The 21,289-nt window shown below is 39.9% G+C and overlaps 2 protein-coding genes across 3 annotated transcripts; one reads left to right on the top strand and one right to left on the bottom strand.

The window, feature by feature from the left end:
* Nucleotides 1–1,188: 1,188 nt before the first annotated feature.
* On the top strand, nt 1,189–3,666 carry LOC124150560 (uncharacterized protein K02A2.6-like). The gene has a single exon (XM_048396609.1). It carries the CDS (start codon nt 1,189–1,191, stop codon nt 3,664–3,666), a length of 2,478 nt encoding a protein of 825 aa, XP_048252566.1.
* Nucleotides 3,667–8,843: 5,177 nt separating this feature from the next.
* LOC124150331 lies at nt 8,844–13,173 on the bottom strand. 2 transcript variants are annotated; one of them, XM_048396615.1, is made up of 7 exons: nt 12,820–13,173; nt 11,933–11,994; nt 11,814–11,863; nt 11,169–11,271; nt 10,142–10,206; nt 9,759–9,845; nt 8,844–9,322 (listed from the first exon to the last, which is right to left on the bottom strand). In XM_048396615.1, exons 1-7 carry the CDS (start codon nt 12,953–12,955, stop codon nt 9,187–9,189), a joined length of 639 nt encoding a protein of 212 aa, XP_048252572.1. In that variant the 5' UTR covers nt 12,956–13,173; the 3' UTR covers nt 8,844–9,186. The 2 variants fall into 2 exon arrangements, with proteins under 2 accessions (XP_048252572.1, XP_048252573.1); XM_048396616.1 differs by lacking the exon at nt 12,820–13,173 and adding an exon at nt 12,340–12,553 and having other exon boundaries at nt 8,845–9,322.
* Nucleotides 13,174–21,289: the final 8,116 nt, after the last annotated feature.

Below are 21,289 nucleotides of genomic sequence, written 5' to 3'. Positions count from 1 at the left end.
GTGTTCGGCACATCATCTACTAAACTTCGTGCAAAATTGATAAATGAAGGGGAGAAATTGACACTCGAGAAAGCAATTCAAATGGGACAAAGTTTGGAATACTCTCAGGAACAGTTAAAAACAATGGCCAACCCTGAAGTACATACAGTTTCAGCCAGTGATAATTCCCATCGACACAAAAAGTATCATTACTCCCGACAGAAATCACAACCTGTAAAACCCCACAACACACCAAATAGAAGATCATCAAAACAGTGATGACAAAACACATAGTCAGTGTAGAAACTGTGGTAGATCACATTCTAAGCGTGAACTGGTCCTGCCAAAGGTAGAAAATGTGACAATTGTGGAAAGTGGAATCATTTCAAGATTGTGTGTCGCTCAGTGAAAGTCAATGAGGTTGTGACAGATGAACGCTTTGATTCAGGGGACTCAGACTTTCTCATAGACTTAATTGATAGCGTGGATACATCTAGTGATGTTGACAGTGTCCACTCCAAAACTGAGGATACTAACCAGGCTTTTGTTACTGTGAAGGTAGGAATTAAGGGCATACCAGTGGAATTCAAATTAGATACAGGGTCTCAGGTAAATATCATACCAGCTGGATTATTCCCCAAAATTGGCACTACAACTGTACTCAGTAAACCGCCCAAACAGTTGATGGCGTATGGCGGTACACATCTTCAGACTCACGGTACATGTAGCTTATCTTGTCAGATTGATGATCGTGAATTCACAGCTGAGTATTACGTTGTAGAGACAGAATCAAACCCTGTACTCAGTCTCAAAACATGCCTTGAGTTGGAGCTTATCCAACTTACCTGTGCGGTTGATACTTGTGGATCGAGTGAGAAATCTGGAAAACCTCTTGAGAAGAGCACCATTATTGCAGAATATGCCGATGTGTTTGAGGGCATTGGGCTCTTTCCAGGTGAATGTACGATACACATCGATCCGAGTGCTATCCCTGTAGTTCACCCACCATGAAAAGTTCCAGTCGCACTTCGTGAAAGACTCAAAGACGAACTTGATCGGATGGAAAAGTCAAACATTATCACAAAGGTTGATGAACCAACTGAATGGGTCAACTCTTTAGTAATCGTTGAAAAGCCACACTCAAAGAAACTGCGCATATGCTTGGATCCATTGGACCTGAATCGTGCTATACAGCGTCCACACTACCCAATGAAAACACTTGAAGACATCCTTCCAAGCCTCTCTAAGGCTCGTTATTTCACTAAACTCGATGCTCGATCTGGATATTGGGCCATCAGACTGGCTGAGGAATCTTCATTTCTTACAACGTTCAACACCCCGTATGGACGTTACAGATTTCTTAGACTACCCTTTGGGATACGTTCAGCACAAGATGAATTTCAGCGAAGGATTGACGAGTGCTATGAGGGACTAGATGGCGTTGCAGCCATAGTTGATGACGTTCTGGTGTATGGAAGTACTCCCGAGGAGCATGATCACAACCTGCGGAACATGCTTTCCCGCTCCCGTGACAAAGGTATTAAGCTTAACGAAGAGAAGCTTGAAGTTGGTGTCACAGAGATCCAATACTTTGGACACATCTTGAGTGCTGAAGGCCTCAGACCGGACCCAGCTAAGGTCTCTGCTATATGCTCAATGAATCCACCACGTGACCGCTCTGAATTGGAAACAATTCTTGGAATGGTTAATTATTTAGCCAAGTTTGCTCCTAATCTGTCCGAGATCACCAGCCCTCTGCGACAGCTCCTTCCCAAAGACGTTGAGTTTGTGTGGGATCATCCTCAGTCCACAGCGTTTCAGAGAATTAAGGATATCATCACACAGACACCTGGGCAAGTTCTTGCCTACTACGACCCAGACAAGGATCTAACACTCCAAGTTGATGCATCCAAGTATGGTCTTGGTGCCGCTCTCTTACAGGATGGGAAGCCTGTCACTTATGCATCTAAGTCTTTGACCACCACGGAGGTCAATTATGCACAGATCGAAAAGGAAATGTTTGCTATCCTGTTCGGCTGTAAGCGTTTCCACCAGTATGTTTATGGTCGGCATGTGAAAGTCGAGTCCGATCATAAACCTCTCATCTCTATCATGAAGAAGCCTCTTGCTGTCGCCCCTGCTCGGTTACAGCGTATGATGTTGCAGCTACAAAAGTATGACCTCACAGTTGAACACAGACCTGGGAAGGAAATAGTAGTAGCTGATACACTTTCACGCAAGTCAGTGCCTGATACCTACCCGCACCTTTCAGAAGGTATGGACGCGCATGTCCATATGATAGTATCAAATGTTCCTGTCAGTGAGAAGAGGATGGAGGATATTAGACGAGCCACAGAAGCTGACCCTCAGTTCTCCTTGCTCCAACAAACTATCATAGATGGTTGGCCTGAACATAGGAAGCTATGCCCAGGGACAATACTTGAATTCTGGAACTTCAGGGACCAACTTGCCTTCATGGATGGCATCATATTCAAGGGCCAGAAAATTGTCATACCCAAGTCCCTGAGGACAAGTATGCTTGACAAAATTCACACTGGACACATGGGAGTTGAAAAGTGTCTCCGGCGTGCTCGTGACATTTTGTTTTGGCCCAAAATGTCGAATGATATCACAAGTCTTGTACTCAACTGTTCTGTGTGCCTAGAGAGAAGAAACTCTAACCCCAAGGAACCCCTCATATCACATGACATTCCCAGTCGTCCTTGGCAGACCGTGGCCACAGATCTCTTCTTATGGGACACCCATGATTTTGTGGTCGTTGTTGACTATTATAGCAGGTACTTTGAAGTTTGCAAATTACCCAGCACCAAAAGCACCACTGTTATCAATGCTCTCAAAGATGTATTTGCGAGACATGGGATACCGGATAAGGTGATATCTGACAATGGCCCCCAGTACTCCTCACAAGACTTTGCTCAGTTTGCAGAAAAATGGGACTTTGTGCATGAGACATCAAGCCCTCGTTACGCACAGTCAAATGGTCTTGCCGAGAAAACTGTCCAAACAATCAAGCGCATTTTTTCCAAGGCGAAGACAGATGGCAGAGATCCACACATTGGTATTCTAGAGTACCGTACTACCCCAATGGAGGCAAATCTATCACCCTCTCAGCTACTCATGGGTCGACGATTACGATCCACATTACCTTGTACCCAACATCAACTTTTGCCTGGATCTGTTGATCATTCTCAGTACCAGAAAGTACTACAAGCAAGTCGGAGGAAACAAAAGCACTACTACGATACTGCTGCCAAGCCCCTGTTGCCCCTTAAAACAGGAGAAGCAATTCGTGTACGACAACACAATAACTTGTGGACACCTGCAGTAGTCACAAAGCAGCACAATTCCAGGTCTTACACTGTTCGCACTGGCGATGGAGCGGAATATCGTCGCAACCGACGTCACCTACTAAGGACACGTGAAAAGCATGACATACCTGAAATGAACATTGATGTCACAAGTAGTGAGTTACCACATGTTCCACAGACTGACAGAGCCGATACCTGTACTCGTGATACAGCTGAGGTCAAACCCTCTGATGACCCTGTAACATCACCGATCCCATCACGAACACACAGTCCCCAGAAAGTTATTGACAATGCCAATAATCAATATATCACTCGTTCGGGTCGGGTTGTCAAACCCAAGGTTATTGCCTCAGTGTAGTTTTTACCAGTTTTAGCTCAAGATGATTGTAAGACTATACAACAGTCAACCACAGTAAGTTTGTATCAGTGTCATTCTGATAGGCTATGTAGGCCACTTCACAATATTAGTTAGAATTTACAGTCAAGAATTGACAACCTTTGATTTATTAGTTGTAATTCAAGTTTGAAGTGTTAAGCATCATTGAAGTAATAGAATATAATCAATATCAAGTGTCTACTCTTTGTAGTCGTTTTCTGTGCTCTGTAGTTCACTTACTGCTAATGTGTCCAACTTTTTTTTATAAGAAAAGGGATGTACTGTTATCATACTGCATTATGCCACTAGCGGCTGTGATGGTGTATAACATATTAGAGTAATCTCCCTTGGCGACCTAGCCGTTGGGACCCCCTGTTTTACCAGATGTACCACCCGTGTATGTATGGCAATAAATACAAGATGGAACACAGAATGTCGTTCTCCATTATTTATTCGTCGGAGGCAGCAACAGCCTAGGGCTAGTTCAAGTGCTACAAATCATTCCCAAAGCGTGAGAATATTACAGTTTACTCATGCCTACAGTGTTATAGAAACATCTTTATGCATCAGTGCAGTGACTGACTCAGCTACTGGCTTCTACCTTGACATTAAGTGGTATAGCCCTCCATGTTATTGTGGACACAAATGAACGTACTAAGCCCATATTTTATTATTTTTTTAAATTTCTGTCACACTTTCAGACATTCAATAACAAATATGCAATATTTGCAACAACATTTCAAAGTTAACAAATGTTTTTTGGGATAACACTTTCTTAGTAAAGTACAGATTCTAGTACTTGTTTTGGTTGAGTCCCATGAAGGATTCAAACCCGCACTGCCAGAGTGAGGCCCCTAATCGCAAGCTCACAAACTCAGCGATCTAACCCATTCAGCCACCGAGGCTTAGAAAGTGTGATCCCAAATATAACATTTGTTACATGAGACCACATTCTAAATATCATTGTATGTTCACAACATTTCAAATTGTTATGGTTCTTAGTATTAAGTTATGGTTACAAGTTAAAAATGAAGATATATATTGTGTAATATTATATAAAATATGTCTCACTGTATTATCACTTAAATACCTATCTTTAAAGACCCACTGTGGTACACTTGCCCAGGCAGCCACCCTGTGCCATTACACGCATCCGCGTTCGCTTTTGTTTATTGCAACTTTTGTTTTAACCGGGCCTTCCGGGTTTTTCTGTCAATGTTATGGTTGCAGAATAAACTGCATTGAGTTGACACTGCGGTGCTGACTAATCCTTGGCGCTGTGCATATTTCCAGTGTACACAAGTCAGCCGCTGGTTGTTGAGTCTGTATCTGAAGCCATGCAAGAGGACTTGCCTACCGCCTTTCTGCCAGGTGAAGTATTCAACTTTCTTTGGATTTGTCATAGTTTAAAGATTCCATGATAAGCATTTTATAACTATACATTTCCTTCTCCATTTTGAGTAAAGAAAAAGAAATTCTTATTTCTCATGAAATATCTCAAACTTGACTCTAAATTGCCATCAAAATACTGGAGATGCAAGTGAAGAGAAGCGAAACTAAAACAACATGATCTCTACCTTTTGTTATCCCCTGGCATATGATGCGGCGGATATGGTCGACGCCTGTGGTCGACGCCTGGAGCGACCAGAACTGGGATAAACACTATAGAGAAATATATCTGTGGCATGCAACTATGTGTTTAACTGACAAACATTTAATAAGAGCAAAATCATCTGCACTTCTTGTGTTTTGTATTTTTACTCCGTTCTGCAAAGGGTGAATGGCAATGCTACTGACTCGATATCCACCATTTGCAGCTAAAAATGGCAGCGTATAAAAGTGGTAATGCGGAGCTAAAGCGGATTACAATTTCTTATTTTTATGCTTATCGCTTATGAAAACTGCCATTTTTATAAAAATAGTCATGTTGCTTATTATCTGTAATTACTGCCCATTGCCAATGTTTACTTTCTAACCATGATATAACTCCCAAATGTATTATTTGATTGTCTATCATATCATAACCTTCGTGAGGTGGTGACATGTTTAATAACAGTCAATTTTCTGTTAAATAGCTATCTTGGCCACTTCTGAACACAGTGTTTTCCTACAACAGAGCAAAAGCCAAATGAAAATAAAACTATTCTCTAATTTTATGTTTTTTAAAGTTGTTATGCCACTCATTGGTGGGGATACAAGTGTAATAATTCAAGTTCCTAGGATGTTTGTGTTATGCTATTTTTCAAGAGTTATATAAGAGTTGGACATATTTCTTCTCATACACAGTAACACAGCAGGTAAATGCCTAGGAGTATACACTCATGACATTGTACAACAGGCGATGATGTGCACAATATATATGTGGGAGGGTATGTACATTAATATAATAATATTAATTATTTTGAATATAACTAAGTGTGTCATTAAACATCAAACAATGAATACTCAACATGTCAGAGTTAAAAGGGGTACAATTACATGTGTACTGTTCAAGGGATTTCTAAGCCCCATCACCTCACAGCCCTCTGGCAACTGATGTGTGTATTTTTGTTTGTATTCTCAAGTCCCAAAGTCATTTTTTATAAATATTACTATTACTATCATGTTAGATTTTAGTGGTAACAATTATTCAAAATCACTCCATTTGATTATTATGTACATGATGATAAAAGCAACTATTTTTTAATTAATGTTGGAGGTGCATGTAACTGCTTCCAGGCATAGCAGATGCTTGTTGTGAGAGAGTTTGTGCTTCATCTTAGAAGTCTAACTTAAAAAATAAAAGAAACTAATTACATATAGAAATATTAGAGTAGAAAGAATTCTCTTGTTGAAAAAGATTTCTTTGATGTTCCTTTGATTCACCCACCACCCTACTCTTTTTCTCATTTTTTTAAGGAAAGAATACCATATGTAATACCCGGAATGACAAAATCTTCCTGGTCAGCATTAAAATAACCAGGAAACTCATTGAACCATTCCTAAGTAGCTTATTGACATATATACATTGAAGCTTTCATAACTGTTAGAAATGTGCTTTACTATCAGCAGCCAAAAAGAAATCTTAAGATTCCATTATTTGTCGTGTTTATAAGCGTTATCCCACTTCTGGTTGAGGGGATATGAGTAATAAAATAGTCAAAAATCTCTTAAAATTTTAAATATTGTATCGTAGTGTTCAGGCTTTGCTCACAGGTTTGAAATGCTATTTACTATCAGCAGCCAAGAAGAAATCTTAAGATTCCATTATTTGTCGTGTTTATAGGCGTTATCCCACTTCTGGTCGAGGGGAGATGAGTAATGATATAGTCAAAAATCTCTTAAAATTAGAAATATTGTATCATAGTGTTCAAGCTTTGCTCACAGGTTTGAAATGCTATTTACTATCAGCAGCCAAGAAGAAATCTTAAGGTTAACTTAATTTTAGATTTTAAAAGCGTTATCCCACTTCTGGTCGAGGGGAGATGAGTAAGGATATAGTCAAAAATCTCTTAAAATTAGAAATATTGTATCATAGTGTTCAAGCTTTGCTCACAGGTTTGAAATGCTATTTACTATCAGCAGCCAAGAAGAAATCTTAAGATTCCATTATTTGTCGTGTTTATAAGCGTTATCCCACTTCTGGTCGAGGGGAGATGAGTAAGGATATAGTCAAAAATCTCTTAAAATTAGAAATATTGTATCATAGTTTTCAAGCTTTGCTCACAGGTTTGAAATGCTATTTACTATCAGCAGCCAAGAAGAAATCTTAAGGTTAACTTAATTTTAGATTTTAAAAGCGTTATCCCACTTCTGGTCGAGGGGAGATGAGTAATGATATAGTCAAAAATCTCTTAAAATTAGAAATATTGTATCATAGTGTTCAAACTTTGCTCACAGGTTTGAAATGCTATTTACTATCAGCAGCCAAGAAGAAATCTTAAGGTTAACTTAATTTTAGATTTTAAAAGCATTATCCAACTTCTGGTCGAGGGGAGATGAGTAAGGATATAGTCAAAAATCTCTTAAAATTAGAAATATTGTATCATAGTGTTCAAGCTTTGCTCACAGGTTTGAAATGCTATTTACTATCAGCAGCCAAGAAGAAATCTTAAGGTTAACTTAATTTTAGATTTTAAAAGCGTTATCCCACTTCTGGTCGAGGGGAGATGAGTAATGATATAGTCAAAAATCTCTTAAAATTAGAAATATTGTATCATAGTGTTCAAGCTTTGCTCACAGGTTTGAAATGCTATTTACTATCAGCAGCCAAGAAGAAATCTTAAGGTTAACTTAATTTTAGATTTTAAAAGCGTTATCCCACTTCTGGTCGAGGGGAGATGAGTAAGGATATAGTCAAAAATCTCTTAAAATTAGAAATATTGTATCATAGTGTTCAAGCTTTGCTCACAGTTTTGAAATGCTATTTACTATCAGCAGCCAAGAAGAAATCTTAAGGTTAACTTAATTTTAGATTTTAAAAGCATTATCCCACTTCTGGTCGAGGGGAGATGAGTAATGATATAGTCAAAAATCTCTTAAAATTAGAAATATTGTATCATAGTGTTCAAGCTTTGCTCACAGGTTTGAAATGCTATTTACTATCAGCAGCCAAGAAGAAATCTTAAGGTTAACTTAATTTTAGATTTTAAAAGCGTTATCCCACTTCTGCTTGAGGGGAGATGAGTAAGGATATAGTCAAAAATCTCTTAAAATTAGAAATATTGTATCATAGTGTTCAAGCTTTGCTCACAGGTTTGAAATGCTATTTACTATCAGCAGCCAAGAAGAAATCTTAAGGTTAACTTAATTTTAGATTTTAAAAGCGTTATCCCACTTCTGGTCGAGGGGAGATGAATAAGGATATAGTCAAAAATCTCTTAAAATTAGAAATATTGTATCATAGTGTTCAAGCTTTGCTCACAGGTTTGAAATGCTATTTACTATCAGCAGCCAAGAAGAAATCTTAAGATTCCATTATTTGTCGTGTTTATAAGCGTTATCCCACTTCTGGTCGAGGGGAGATGAGTAATGATATAGTCAAAAATCTCTTAAAATTAGAAATATTGTATCATAGTGTTCAGGCTTTGCTCACAGGTTTGAAATGCTATTTACTCTCAGCAGCCAAGAAGAAATCTTAAGATTAACTTAATTTAAGATTTTAAAGGCGTTATCCCACTTCTGGTCAAGGGGATATGAGTAATAAAATAGTCAAAAATCTCTTAAAGCTAGAAATATTGACCCATAGCATTCAAATTCTGCTCTCTAGCTAGAAATGTGATATCCATAATATCCATAGCCGAAAGAAAATCTTAAGATTCCATTAACTATAGATTTTAAACATGTAATGTCAATTCTGGAGGTCATATTACACATATTTTCCTAAAAACTATTACGAGACTTAGGTTGATAACCATCAGTGCAGAGTAGTCAATATTAGTTTGATATACAAGACTTACAGAGTGAACATTTGATATCATTTTATTCTTTAACGCAATGAACGCAAGTCAAAACTGGACCAAGTTACAAACGCTTCGGATGTAATTTCATTTCTGAACATTCTTTGTCCAGATGTTGGTACTCCATATCCAGACATTTCTGGATGAGGAATAGGCATGCCTCTTGTACAGCTACATACACGATGTAGTGGGTTGTTGCACTGTAAAAGACAGAAAGACATTTAACATATCATGTTTGAGCAAAGTTACTAAACCCCCCAAAATTACAAATGAAACAAATTGTATATGGTCAGAATGGAAATATGGCAAGACTAGTATTATGTGTTGGTTTTCAGATTTAATTGTGACTAATACTTAGCAGTAGGTTGAAAACAAGAACAGTACAAAAAGACATTTCAGAACACTTTATTTGATTCTTCCAAAGTGCCTAATGGTAGAAATGATATGCACATGTATAACTTCTATTCCTACAAGCTACTGATTTTACCACACTGAGGTCTGTTTAGTACCTTTATAGGTCAAATTTATAATGTCAAAACTGATTTACTGCATGACACATGTAACAGAGATACAGTTACATTGATCTAGTGTAGTTCATTTCTTAAAGGAATTAGATTTTTTGTAAATTTATATTACCACATATACTGCAGACTCAGTTTTCTCAGATTCTCATCCACATTACGCACAGTTAGCACACTGGTCAATAAACTGGTGTAGGGATGGCTGAAATGAACAGTTCTACATATTGCATTAACATGAACAAGTTTAGGCAGTTTCCTTTTCCTCTTTGTAACACATAGCATCACATTTAACTTTAGTGAAGCTGAATGGAAGGGAAACTGATTTTGTTTACATGTTACTCTTCCCTTTCTTAAGATGACATTTCATAACCACAGTAGCATGTGTATTGAAAATGAACCTCGACAAGAATTTGTATCAACATCAACACCAAGAAAAGCAAATTCCTTTCAAAAAGAATAGTGAGACTTCACTGTATGTTATATACTCTAATAACTTACCTTTTGTCTTTGTGAATACGACGTGTGAAGGTGCTTCTAATCCACTCTCTGATGTGTCCCTGGAGCTGTGAATTCAACATTCAGTCTCATGACACTTATTTATGATATATGTATTGAAACATATTTAGAGACCTTATTTATGATATATGTATTGAAACATATTTAGAGACCTTATTTATGATATATGTATTGAAACATATTTAGAGACCTTATTTATGATATATGTATTGAAACATATTTAGAGACCTTATTTATGATATATGTATTGAAACATATTTAGAGACCTTATTTATGATATATATATTGAAACATATTTAGAGACCTTATTTATGATATATGTATTGAAACATATTTAGAGACCTTATTTATGATATATGTATTGAAACATATTTAGAGACCTTATTTATGATATATATATATAGAAACATATTTAGAGACCTTATTTATGATATATGTATTGAAACATATTTAGAGACCTTATTTATGATATATGTATTGAAACATATTTAGAGACCTTATTTATGATATATATGTTGAAACATATTTAGAGACCTTATTTATGATATATATATTGAAACGTATTTAGAGACCTTATTTATGATATATGTATTGAAACATATTTAGAGACCTTATTTATGATATATATATTGAAACGTATTTAGAGACCTTATTTATGATATATATATTGAAACATATTTAGAGACCTTATTTATGATATATGTATTGAAACATATTTAGAGACCTTATTTATGATATATATATTGAAACATAATTAGAGACCTTATTTATGATATATGTATTGAAACATATTTAGAGACCTTATTTATGATATATATATATTGAAACATATTTAGAGACCTTATTTATGATATATATATTGAAACGTATTTAGAGATTTATCTTTTTCTGTATTAACAGTTTAGTAATTTCAAGCATTACAAATCATAAGACATGTGGTCTTCAACTGCCATGGAGGTGACTTTGCAAGAGTAACATTGTACTTAACATCTTTATTTAAGCACTGTACCTCTGCAGGTATGAATTGGGATGCAAATCCTGCCTTAACATCCTGATAGGGATAGCTCTCCAGAAACATTGTGTGCCTCTGTCCCCTTCCGTCCCTGTCACCACTGTAAGGAGAGTATGTACATACACATCTGTTACTGCCTTTGCTAAACATACATTGGTCAGATGTTTAGAGTATGAAGGAACATGCAGTAGAAGTTATTACCGGTAAGTAGGGTTTGGGATCTAATAGAAATGTGCCAAACACTTTCAATCTGTATATATATGTATACAATAAGAACCTTATGGAGACATCCAGGATACACTCATATAAACATAAACTTTTCTCTTCCTTACATGATTTCAAAAGGAGCAATGACGTCAATTTCATGACATTTAACTTTGTGGCCCTTCAGAACTGTCTTAGGTTTGGCCTATACTTGAATACCTCTAACCTGTGGCTCTTCAGAACTGTCTTAGGTTTGGCCTATACTTGAATACCTCTAACCTGTGGCTCTTCAGAACTGTCTTAGGTTTGGCCTATACTTGAATACCTCTTACCTGTGGCTCTTCAGAACTGTCTTAGGTTTGGCCTATACTTGAATACCTCTTACCTGTGGCTCTTCAGAACTGTCTTAGGTTTGGCCTATACTTGAATACCTCTTACCTGAAGTTTCCCTGCATCAGGTTCTGTAGATACATGGCAAGATTTTGCTCCTAGAGAAAAACCCAATGAAATCTATATAGAAACTGACCATTTATTGTTATTTATCTTGAAACTCTTACCTCTTTCTGAAAGAATGCCCTTGAAACTTGTCTAGTGTCTGGAAGTGGATCAGTGCTAGTTTCTGAAACAGAATACAAAATTCCTATATATTACACATACCGGGGTATTACATCAATTGGGGTGGTCGGGTAGCCTAGTGGTTAAAGCGTTCGCTCGTCACGCCGAAGACCCGGGTTCGATTCCCGACATGGGTACAATGTGTGAAGTCCATTTGTGGTGTCCCCCGCCGTGATATTGCTGGAATATTGCTAAAAGTGGCGTTAAACCATACTCACTCACTATTACATCAATTTCATTATTTATATAGAATATCTTTCATATCAGGGAGGACAGGTTAGTCAGCTCAGTTCACAGAAAATAACTACGTTGATGATACAAAGGATATATTCTTATCTGGCATCTGTACCTGTGGACACCTCTAGGAATGTCATCATGTCTCCTAATCATAGGTGTCTGCTTTATGGCCAATCATTATGTCCTTTCAGTAACTGGTTCCTGCACATGTAAGACCGCCTCCGTGGTCTTGTGGTAGAGCGTCCGCCCGGAGAGCGGAAGGTCCAGGGTTCGATCCCGGGCCGCGTCATACAAAAAGACGTTAAAAGATTGTACTTGTTGTTACCCTGTCTGGCGCTCGGCATTAAGGGGCTAAAACAAGGACTGGTCGGCTCGGAGTCAGTATACTGTGTCTGAGTGGGGTATTCATGTTAAACTGCGGCATGGTATCTCAGTGAGCTAGCACTATAAATCGGCATCAGTCCGGACTAGTACAAGCAGCCACACACACACATACACGTGCATGCACGTTGCTATATAAGTGCAATAATCTTGGACGCGACGTTAAACCCAATTTCACCTCACCTCACCAGCACATGTAAGGTATCCTCACCCATGTCCTCCTCTTCACTGTTGTAGCCCTGTGGGGATGACCCTGTGTCGATTGCTGAGTGAGTGAAAGTAAAGATGACTATGGGTATGAGTATGTTGCAGTTGCTGGTATGATACATGCTGGTACATGCATGCATAATGTATATTTCCTGACTTGTGTCATATGGCACAAGTTTAAACAATAAAACCCCACTGTATGTATGAACCAAATGCCATGGTTACCATGAATGAACTTTAAGCATATCTGATTGTGACCCGTGAAGATTCCGGGGTAGAATAGGTCTTCAGCAACCCATGCTTGCCGTAAAAGGTGACTCTGCTTGTCGTAAAAGGCGACTAACAGGATCGGGTGGTCAGGCTCGCTGACTTGGTTGATGCATGTCATCGCTCCCAATTGCGTGGATCGATGCTCATGATATTAATCACTGGATTGTCTGGTCCAGACTCGATTATATACAGACCGCCGTCATATAGCTGGAATATTGCTGAGTGGGGCGTTAAACAACAAACAAACAAACAAACATATCTGATTGTAGAAGAAATACATGCTATAATAATAATAATAATAATAATAATGATAATAATGAAAATATACACTCTCTCAAAAAAGAAACGCAACCCCAGTCTGAAAATGTTAGAAAGCCCCAAAATGAAAAATGTTGATTGTAAATACAGTTTTTCTGATATGCACGTATACCATGTACACTGTTTATTAACGTAAGCGCCCAAACACATTAATTTTCGTGCACAAGGGCATTTTATTGTTACTTTTATAATAGTGAGCAAAATGTTCACGTGGCCCATGCCAAAAGCCTCATGCACGTGCAATTCATGGAAAGAGCAGTAGAAGTATGGGTTTATAAAAGCACGTGTTGATTAGCAATTCACTCTATCATTGTCACCGAAAGACAAGGTCGAATATGCCACGGTTGAGTGCTGCAGATCGAAATATCGCAATTTGTCGTATTGAGGCCGGACAAAGCTTTGGAAACGTTGCCTGGCACCTTAATATTCATAAAACAACGATTCCCTACTTTGGAGCCAATACTCCCAGTTTCATGCAACTGAAGATCGCCCCAGAAGTGGTAGGCCAAGGGTTACCACACCACCCCAGGATCGATTCATCCAGGTCACCCACCTACGTAATCGGCTAGCCACACCTACCGTCACTGCAACACAGGTGCCAGGTTTGAGAAGAGTGTCCGCACAAACAATTAGGAACCATCTACGAGAGGCCGGTCTACGTGCAAGGAGACCACTTATTGGACCTGTTTTACGCCACAAACATTGACGCCAACGACTCAGGTGGTGCACCAACGTTCGGTATATGGACCCTCAGAAACTGGAGGCGCGTCTGATTTAGTGACGAAACACGTTTTTTCTTACAACGCCGTGACGGAAACAGCGTGTCTATAGAAGAGGAAACGAGCATTTTGCCCTGAACTGTGTTCGACAGGTCGACAGATTTGGAGGAGGGAGCGTCATGGTGTGGGGAGACATGTCTTACAACCAAAGATCAGACTTGGTGATCATTCGTGGCAATTTGACAGCCCAGCGCTATATCAATGACGTCTTACAGCCTCATCTTCTACCGATTATCGATCAACAGAGGGAGCTCTATCAACACGACAACGCCCGGCCGCACACTGCTCATGCAACAGTGAATTTTCTCCAGAATTCTAACGTCAACGTGTTACCATGGCCCTCCCGATCACCAGACATCAACCCAATCGAACATCTTTGGGATTATCTGGACCGACGAGTACGTGCACGTACACCGCCGCCGCAGACGTTGGATGCACTAGCCGTTGCACTGCAGGAGGAGTGGAGAGCAATCCCTCAGGAAAGAATCCCGCGTCTAATCGGTTCTGTTCCTAGGAGGTGTAATGCTGTGATCGCAGCTCGTGGCGCTCATACGAGGTACTGAGAAAGATGCCCCCTTGCGTCAAGTCAATCTTAGTGAGAGAACTGTCGAAGTCTGGACTTAAACTTGCATAACTGTACTGCCACCATGCCAAATTTCATATTGTTGTGTTCAATAATATTATGTGTTATAAGAACTTGAATATTGAGATAAACATCTTGAAAATATAGGGGTTGCGTTTCCTTTTTGAGAGAGTGTAGTTCGCAGAGATGTTGTGGAATGCGGGAATGGATATAGCACAACGTGCACCCTCCAATGGTATAATCAGTCATACGCTTGTCGCTCTATCATAATGACACAAGAAACGACATGATTTCGTAGATCGAATACCATCGTTGAGATGTGAGTGGATACATGTAGATTACTCGGGCTGAAGTACGAGGTACTGTGGGTTGTGAAGTACAAGGTATTCTCTGGTGAAGTTCTATGTGTTGAATGTTGTGAATAACAATGTGTTTTTATGCGACGAAGTGCACTGTGCTCTTGTGTGGAGAAGTACAATGTGTTTTTATGCGACGAAGTACACTGTGCTCTTGTGTGGAGAAGTACAATGTGTTTTTATGCGACGAAGTGCACTGTGCTCTTGTGTGGAGAAGTACAATGTGTTTTTATGCGACGAGGTACACTGTGCTCTTGTGTGGAGAAGTACAATGTGTTTTTATGCGACGAAGTACACCGTGCTCTTGTGTGGAGAAGTACAATGTGTGACGAAGTGCAATGTGTTCTTGTGTTGTGAAGTACAATGTGTTTTTGTGCAACGAAGTACCCTGTGTTGTTGTGTTGTGAAGTACAATGTGTTGTGTTGGGAGTATAATTAGTTGTGTTGTGAAGTACAATCTGTTGTGTGTAGTAAAGTACAATGTGTTGGGTGGTGAAGTACAGTGTGAGTGAGTGAGTATGGTTTTACGCCGCTTTTAGCAATATTCCAGCAATATCACGGCGGGGGACACCAGAAATGGGCTTCACACATTGTGCCCATGTCGGGAATCGAACCCGGGTCTTCGGCGTGACGAGCGAACGCTTTAACCACTAGGCTACCCGACCGCCCCGAAGTACAGTGTGTTGTGTGGTGAAGTACCATGTGTTGAATGTTGTGAAGTACAATGTGTTGTGTGGTGAAGGTCAATTTGCTGTATGGGGAAGTACAATGTGTTGTGTTGGGAGTATAATTAGTTGTGTTGTGAAGTACAATCTGTTGTGTTGGGAGTATAATTAGTTGTGTGGTGAAGTACAATGTGTTGTGTTGGGAGTATAATTAGTTGTGTTGTGAAGTACAATCTGTTGTGTGAAGTAAAGTACAATGTGTTGTGTGGTGAAGTACAGTGTGTTGTGTGGTGAAGTACCATGTGTTGAATGTTGTGAAGTACAATGTGTTGTGTGGTGAAGGTCAATTTGCTGTATGGGGAAGTACAATGTGTTGTGTTGGGAGTATAATTAGTTGTGTTGTGAAGTACAATCTGTTGTGTTGGGAGTATAATTAGTTGTGTGGTGAAGTACAATGTGTTGTGTTGGGAGTATAATTAGTTGTGTTGTGAAGTACAATCTGTTGTGTGTAGTAAAGTACAATGTGTTGTGTGGTGAAGTACAGTGTGTTGTGTGGTGAAGTACCATGTGTTGAATGTTGTGAAGTACCATGTGTTGTGTGGTGAAGTACAGTGTGTTGTGTGGTGAAGTAAAATGTCTTGTTGTGTGGTGAAGTAAAATGTCTTGTTGTGTGGTGAAGTACAGTGTGTTGTGTTGTTAAGTACAGTGTGTTGTGTGGTGGAGTGCAATGTGGTGTGTGGTGAAGTAAAATGTGTTGTGTGATAAAGGACAATGTGTTGTGTTGTGAAGTACAATGTGTTGTGTGGTGAAGTACCATGTGTTGTGTATGGTGAAGTTCAATTTGTTATATGGGGAAGTACAATGTGTTGTGTGGTGAAGTACAGTGTGTTGGGTGGTGAAGTAAAATGTGTTGTTGTGTGGTGACGTAAAATGTGTTTTTATGCGACGAAGTACACTGTGCTCTTGTGTGGAGAAGTACAATGTGTTTTTATGCGACGAAGTAAACTGTGCTCTTGTGTGGAGAAGTACAATGTGTTTTTATGTGACGAAGTACACCGTGCTCTTGTGTGGAGAAGTACAATGTGTTTTTGTGCGACGAAGTGCACTGTGTTTGTGTGCGACGAAGTGCAATGTGTTCTTGTGTTGTGAAGTACAATGTGTTGTGTGTAGTAAAGTACAATGTGTTGTGTGGGGAAGTACAATGTGTTTCTGTGCAACGAAGTACCCTGTGTTGTTGTGTGGTGAAGTACAATGTGTTGTGTTGGGAGTATAATTAACTGTGTTGTGAAGTACAATCTGTTGTGTGTAGTAAAGTACAATGTGTTGTGTGGTGAAGTACAGTGTGTTGTGTGGTTAAGTACCATGTGTTGAATGTTGTGAAGTACAATGTGTTGTGTGGTGAAGTACAGTGTGTTGTGTGGTGAAGTAAAATGTCTTGTTGTGTGGTGAAGTAAAATGTCTTGTTGTGTGGTGAAGTACAGTGTGTTGTGTTGTGAAGTACAGTGTGTTGTGTGGTGGAGTGCAATGTGGTGTGTGGTGAAGTAAAATGTGTTGTGTGATAAAGGACAATGTGTTGTGTTGTGAAGTACAATGTGTTGTGTGGTGAAGTTCAATTTGTTGTATGGGGAAGTACAATGTGTTGTGTGGTGAAGTACAGTGTGTTGTGTGATGAAATAAAATGTCTTGTTGTGTGGTGAAGTAAAATGTCTTGTTGTGTGGTGAAGTACAGTGTGTTGTGTTGTGAAGTATAATGTGTTGTGTGGTGGAGTGCAATGTGGTGTATGGTGAAGTGCAATGTGTTGTGTGGTGGAGTACAATGTGTTGTGTGGTGGAGTGCAGTGTGGTGTGTGGTGAAGTAAAATGTGTTGTGTGGTGAAGTAAAATGTGTTGTGTGATAAAGGACAATGTGTTGTGTTGTGAAGTACAATGTGTTGTGTGGTGAAGTACCATGTGTTGTGTATGGTGAAGTTCAATTTGTTATATGGGGAAGTACAATGTGTTGTGTGGTGAAGTACAGTGTGTTGGGTGGTGAAGTAAAATGTGTTGTTGTGTGGTGACGTAAAATGTGTTGTTTTGTGGTGAAGTACAGTGTGTTGTGTGGTGAAGTACAGTGTGTTGTGTGGAGGAGTGCAATGTGTTGTGTGGTGGGGTGCAATGTGATGTGTGGTGGAGTGCAGTGTGTTCTGTCATGAAGTGCAGTGTGTTCTGTCGTGCAGTGCAATGTGTTGTGTGGTGAAGTGAAATGTGTTGTGTTGTGAAGAGCAATGTGTTCTGTCGTGAAGTGCAATGTGTTGTGTGGTGGAGTACAATGTGTTCTGTCGTGAAGTGCAATGTGTTGTGTGGTGGAGTACAATGTGTTTTTATGCGACGAAGTACACTGTGCTCTTGTGTGGAGAAGTACAATGTGTATTTATGCGACGAAGTACACTGTGCTCTTGTGTGGAGAAGTACAATGTGTTTTTATGCGACGAAGTGCACTGTGCTCTTGTGTGGAGAAGTACAATGTGTTTTTATGCGACGAAGTACACTGTGCTCTTGTGTGGAGAAGTACAATGTGTATTTATGCGACGAAGTACACTGTGCTCTTGTGTGGAGAAGTACAATGTGTTTTTATGTGACGAAGTACACCGTGCTCTTGTGTGGAGAAGTACAATGTGTTGTGTGGTGAAGTACAGTGTGTTGTGTGGAGGAGTGCAATGTGTTGTGTGGTGGAGTGCAGTGTGTTCTGTCGTGAAGTGCAGTGTGTTCTGTCGTGCAGTGCAATGTGTTGTGTGGTGAAGTGAAATGTGTTGTGTTGTGAAGAGCAATGTGTTCTGTCATGAAGTGCAATGTGTTGTGTGGTGGAGTACAATGTGTTCTGTCGTGAAGTGCAATGTGTTGTGTGGTGGAGTACAAGGTGTTTTTATGCGACGAAGTACACTGTGCTCTTGTGTGGAGAAGTACAATGTGTTTTTATGCGACGAAGTGCACTGTGCTCTTGTGTGGAGAAGTACAATGTGTTTTTATGCGACGAAGTACACTGTGCTCTTGTGTGGAGAAGTACAATGTGTTTTTATGCGACGAAGTACACTGTGCTCTTGTGTGAAGAAGTACAATGTGTTTTTATGTGACGAAGTACACTGTGCTCTTGTGTGGAGAAGTACAATGTGTTTTTGTGCGACGAAGTGCACTGTGTTTGTGTGCGACGAAGTGCAATGTGTTCTTGTGTTGTGAAGTACAATGTGTTGTGTGTAGTAAAGTACAATGTGTTGTGTGGGGAAGTACAATGTGTTTCTGTGCAACGAAGTACCCTGTGTTGTTGTGTGGTGAAGTACAATGTGTTGTGTTGGGAGTATAATTAACTGTGTTGTGAAGTACAATCTGTTGTGTGTAGTAAAGTACAATGTGTTGTGTGGTGAAGTACAGTGTGTTGTGTGGTTAAGTACCATGTGTTGAATGTTGTGAAGTACAATGTGTTGTGTGGTGAAGTACAGTGTGTTGTGTGGTGAAGTAAAATGTCTTGTGTGGTGAAGTAAAATGTCTTGTTGTGTGGTGAAGTACAGTGTGTTGTGTTGTGAAGTACAGTGTGTTGTGTGGTGGAGTGCAATGTGGTGTGTGCTGAAGTAAAATGAGTTGTGTGGTGGAATGCAATGTGTTGTATGGTGAAGCACAATGTGTTGTGTGATAAAGGACAATGTGTTGTGTTGTGAAGTACAATGTGTTGTGTGGTGAAGTGAAATGTGTTGTGTTGTGAAGAGCAATGTGTTCTGTCGTGAAGTGCAATGTGTTGTGTGGTGGAGTACAATGTGTTCTGTCGTGAAGTGCAATGTGTTATGTGGTGTGTGGTGGAGTGTAAAGTGTTGTGTCGTGAAGTACAGCATGTTGTGTCGTTAAGTGCAATGTGTTGTGTTGTGTGGTTGAGTGCAATGTGTTCTGTCGTGAAGTGCAATGTGTTGTGTTGTGTTGTGGAGTGCAATGTGTTGTGTGGTTGAGTGCAATATGTTGTGTGGTGGAGTGCAATATGTTATGTGGTGGAGTGCAATATGTTGTGTGGTGGAGTGTAATATGTTGTGTAGTGGAGTGCAATATGTTTTGTGGTGAAGTGCCATGTACCGTTTGGTGAAGTGCAATGTGTTCTGTCGTGAAGTGCAATGTGTTCTCTCGTAAAGTGCAATGTGTTGTGTAGTAGAGTGCAATGTGTTGTGTGGTGAAGTACAGTGTGTTGTGTTGTGAAGTACGGTGTGTTGTGTGGTGGAGTGCAATTTGTTCTGTCTTGAAGTGGAAAATGTTGTGTGTTGGAGAGCAATGTGTTGCTCTAATGGAGTGCAATGTGTTGTGTGGTGGAGTGCAATGTGTTCTGCCGTGAAGTGCAACGTATTTAGTGGTTGAGTGCAATATGTTTTGTGGTGAAGTGCAATGTGCCGTTTGGTGAAGTGGAATGTGTTCTGTCGTGAAGTTAAATGTGTTGTTTAGTGGAGCGCAATGTGCTGTTTGGTGAAGTGCAATGTCTTCTGTCGTGAAGTGCAATGTGGTGTGTGTTGGGGTGCAATGTGATGTGTGGTGGAGTGCAGCGTGTTCTGTCTTGAAGTGCAGTGTGTTCTGTCGTGGAGTGCAATGTGTTGTGTCGTGAAGTGCAATGTGTTCTGTCGTGAAGTGCAATGTGTTGTGTGGTGAAGTGCAATCTGTTCTGTCGTGAAGTGCAAAGTGTTGTGTGGTGAAGCGCACAATGCTGTTTGGTGAAGTGCAATGTGTTGTCTTGTAGAGTGCAATGTCTTGTGTGCTGGAGAGCAGTGTGTTCTGTCCTGGAGTGCAATGTGGTGTGTGGTGGGGTGCAATGTGTTCTGCCGTGGAGTGCAATGTGTTGTGTGGTGGAGTGCAATGTGTTCTGTGGTGGAGTGCAATGTGTTGTGTGGTAAAGTGCAATGTGTTCTGTCGTGGAGTGCAATGTGGTGTGTGGTGGAGTGCAATGTGTTGCGTGGTGAAGTGCAATGTGTTCTGTCGTGGAGTGCAATGTGGTGTGTGGTGGAGTGCAATGTGTTCTGTCGTGGAGTGCAATGTGTTGTCTTGTGGAGTGCAATGTGTTGTTTCGTGAAGTCCAATGTGTTGTGTGGTGGAGTGCAATGTGTTGTGTGATGGAGTGAATGTGGTGTGTGGTGGAGTGCAATGTGTTGTCTTGTGGAGTGCAATGTGTTGTTTCGTGAAGTCTAATGTGTTGTGTGGTGGAGTGCAATGTGTTGTGTGGTGGAGTGAATGTGGTGTGTGGTGGAGTGTAAGGTGTTGTGTTGTGATGTACAGTGTGTTGTGTGGTGAAGTGCAATGTGTTGTGTGGTGGAGTGTAAGGTGTTGTGTCGTGATGTACAGTGTGTTGTGTGGTGGAGTGCAATGTGTTGTGTGGTGGAGTGCAATGTGTTGTGTAGTGAAGTGTAATGTAATGTGATGTGTCGTAGAGTGCAATGTGTTGTGTGGTGGAATGCAATGTGTTGTGTTGTGGAGTGCAATGTGTTGTGTGGTGGAGTGCAATGTG

This window comes from Haliotis rufescens, unplaced genomic scaffold, assembly GCF_023055435.1.
Source record: "Haliotis rufescens isolate VD_foot unplaced genomic scaffold, xgHalRufe1.0.p SCAF_159, whole genome shotgun sequence".
NCBI classification, from domain to species: Eukaryota; Metazoa; Mollusca; class Gastropoda; order Lepetellida; family Haliotidae; genus Haliotis; species Haliotis rufescens.
Note: the sequence above shows the minus strand (reverse complement) of the source record. Positions and strands in the feature narration are given on the sequence as shown.

Excerpts from the sequence above, each read along its gene's own strand:
- LOC124150331 (XM_048396615.1), bottom strand. The coding sequence starts at position 12,955 with ATGCATGCATGTACCAGCATGTATCATACCAGCAACTGCAACATACTC. Across the intron at positions 11,995-12,819 it reads CAGTGAAGAGGAGGACATGG|AAACTAGCACTGATCCACTT; the intron begins GTGAGGATACCT and ends ATTCTGTTTCAG. Across the intron at positions 10,207-11,168 it reads CCCAATTCATACCTGCAGAG|CTCCAGGGACACATCAGAGA; the intron begins GTACAGTGCTTA and ends TTGAATTCACAG.
- LOC124150560 (XM_048396609.1), top strand. The coding sequence starts at position 1,189 with ATGAAAACACTTGAAGACATCCTTCCAAGCCTCTCTAAGGCTCGTTAT.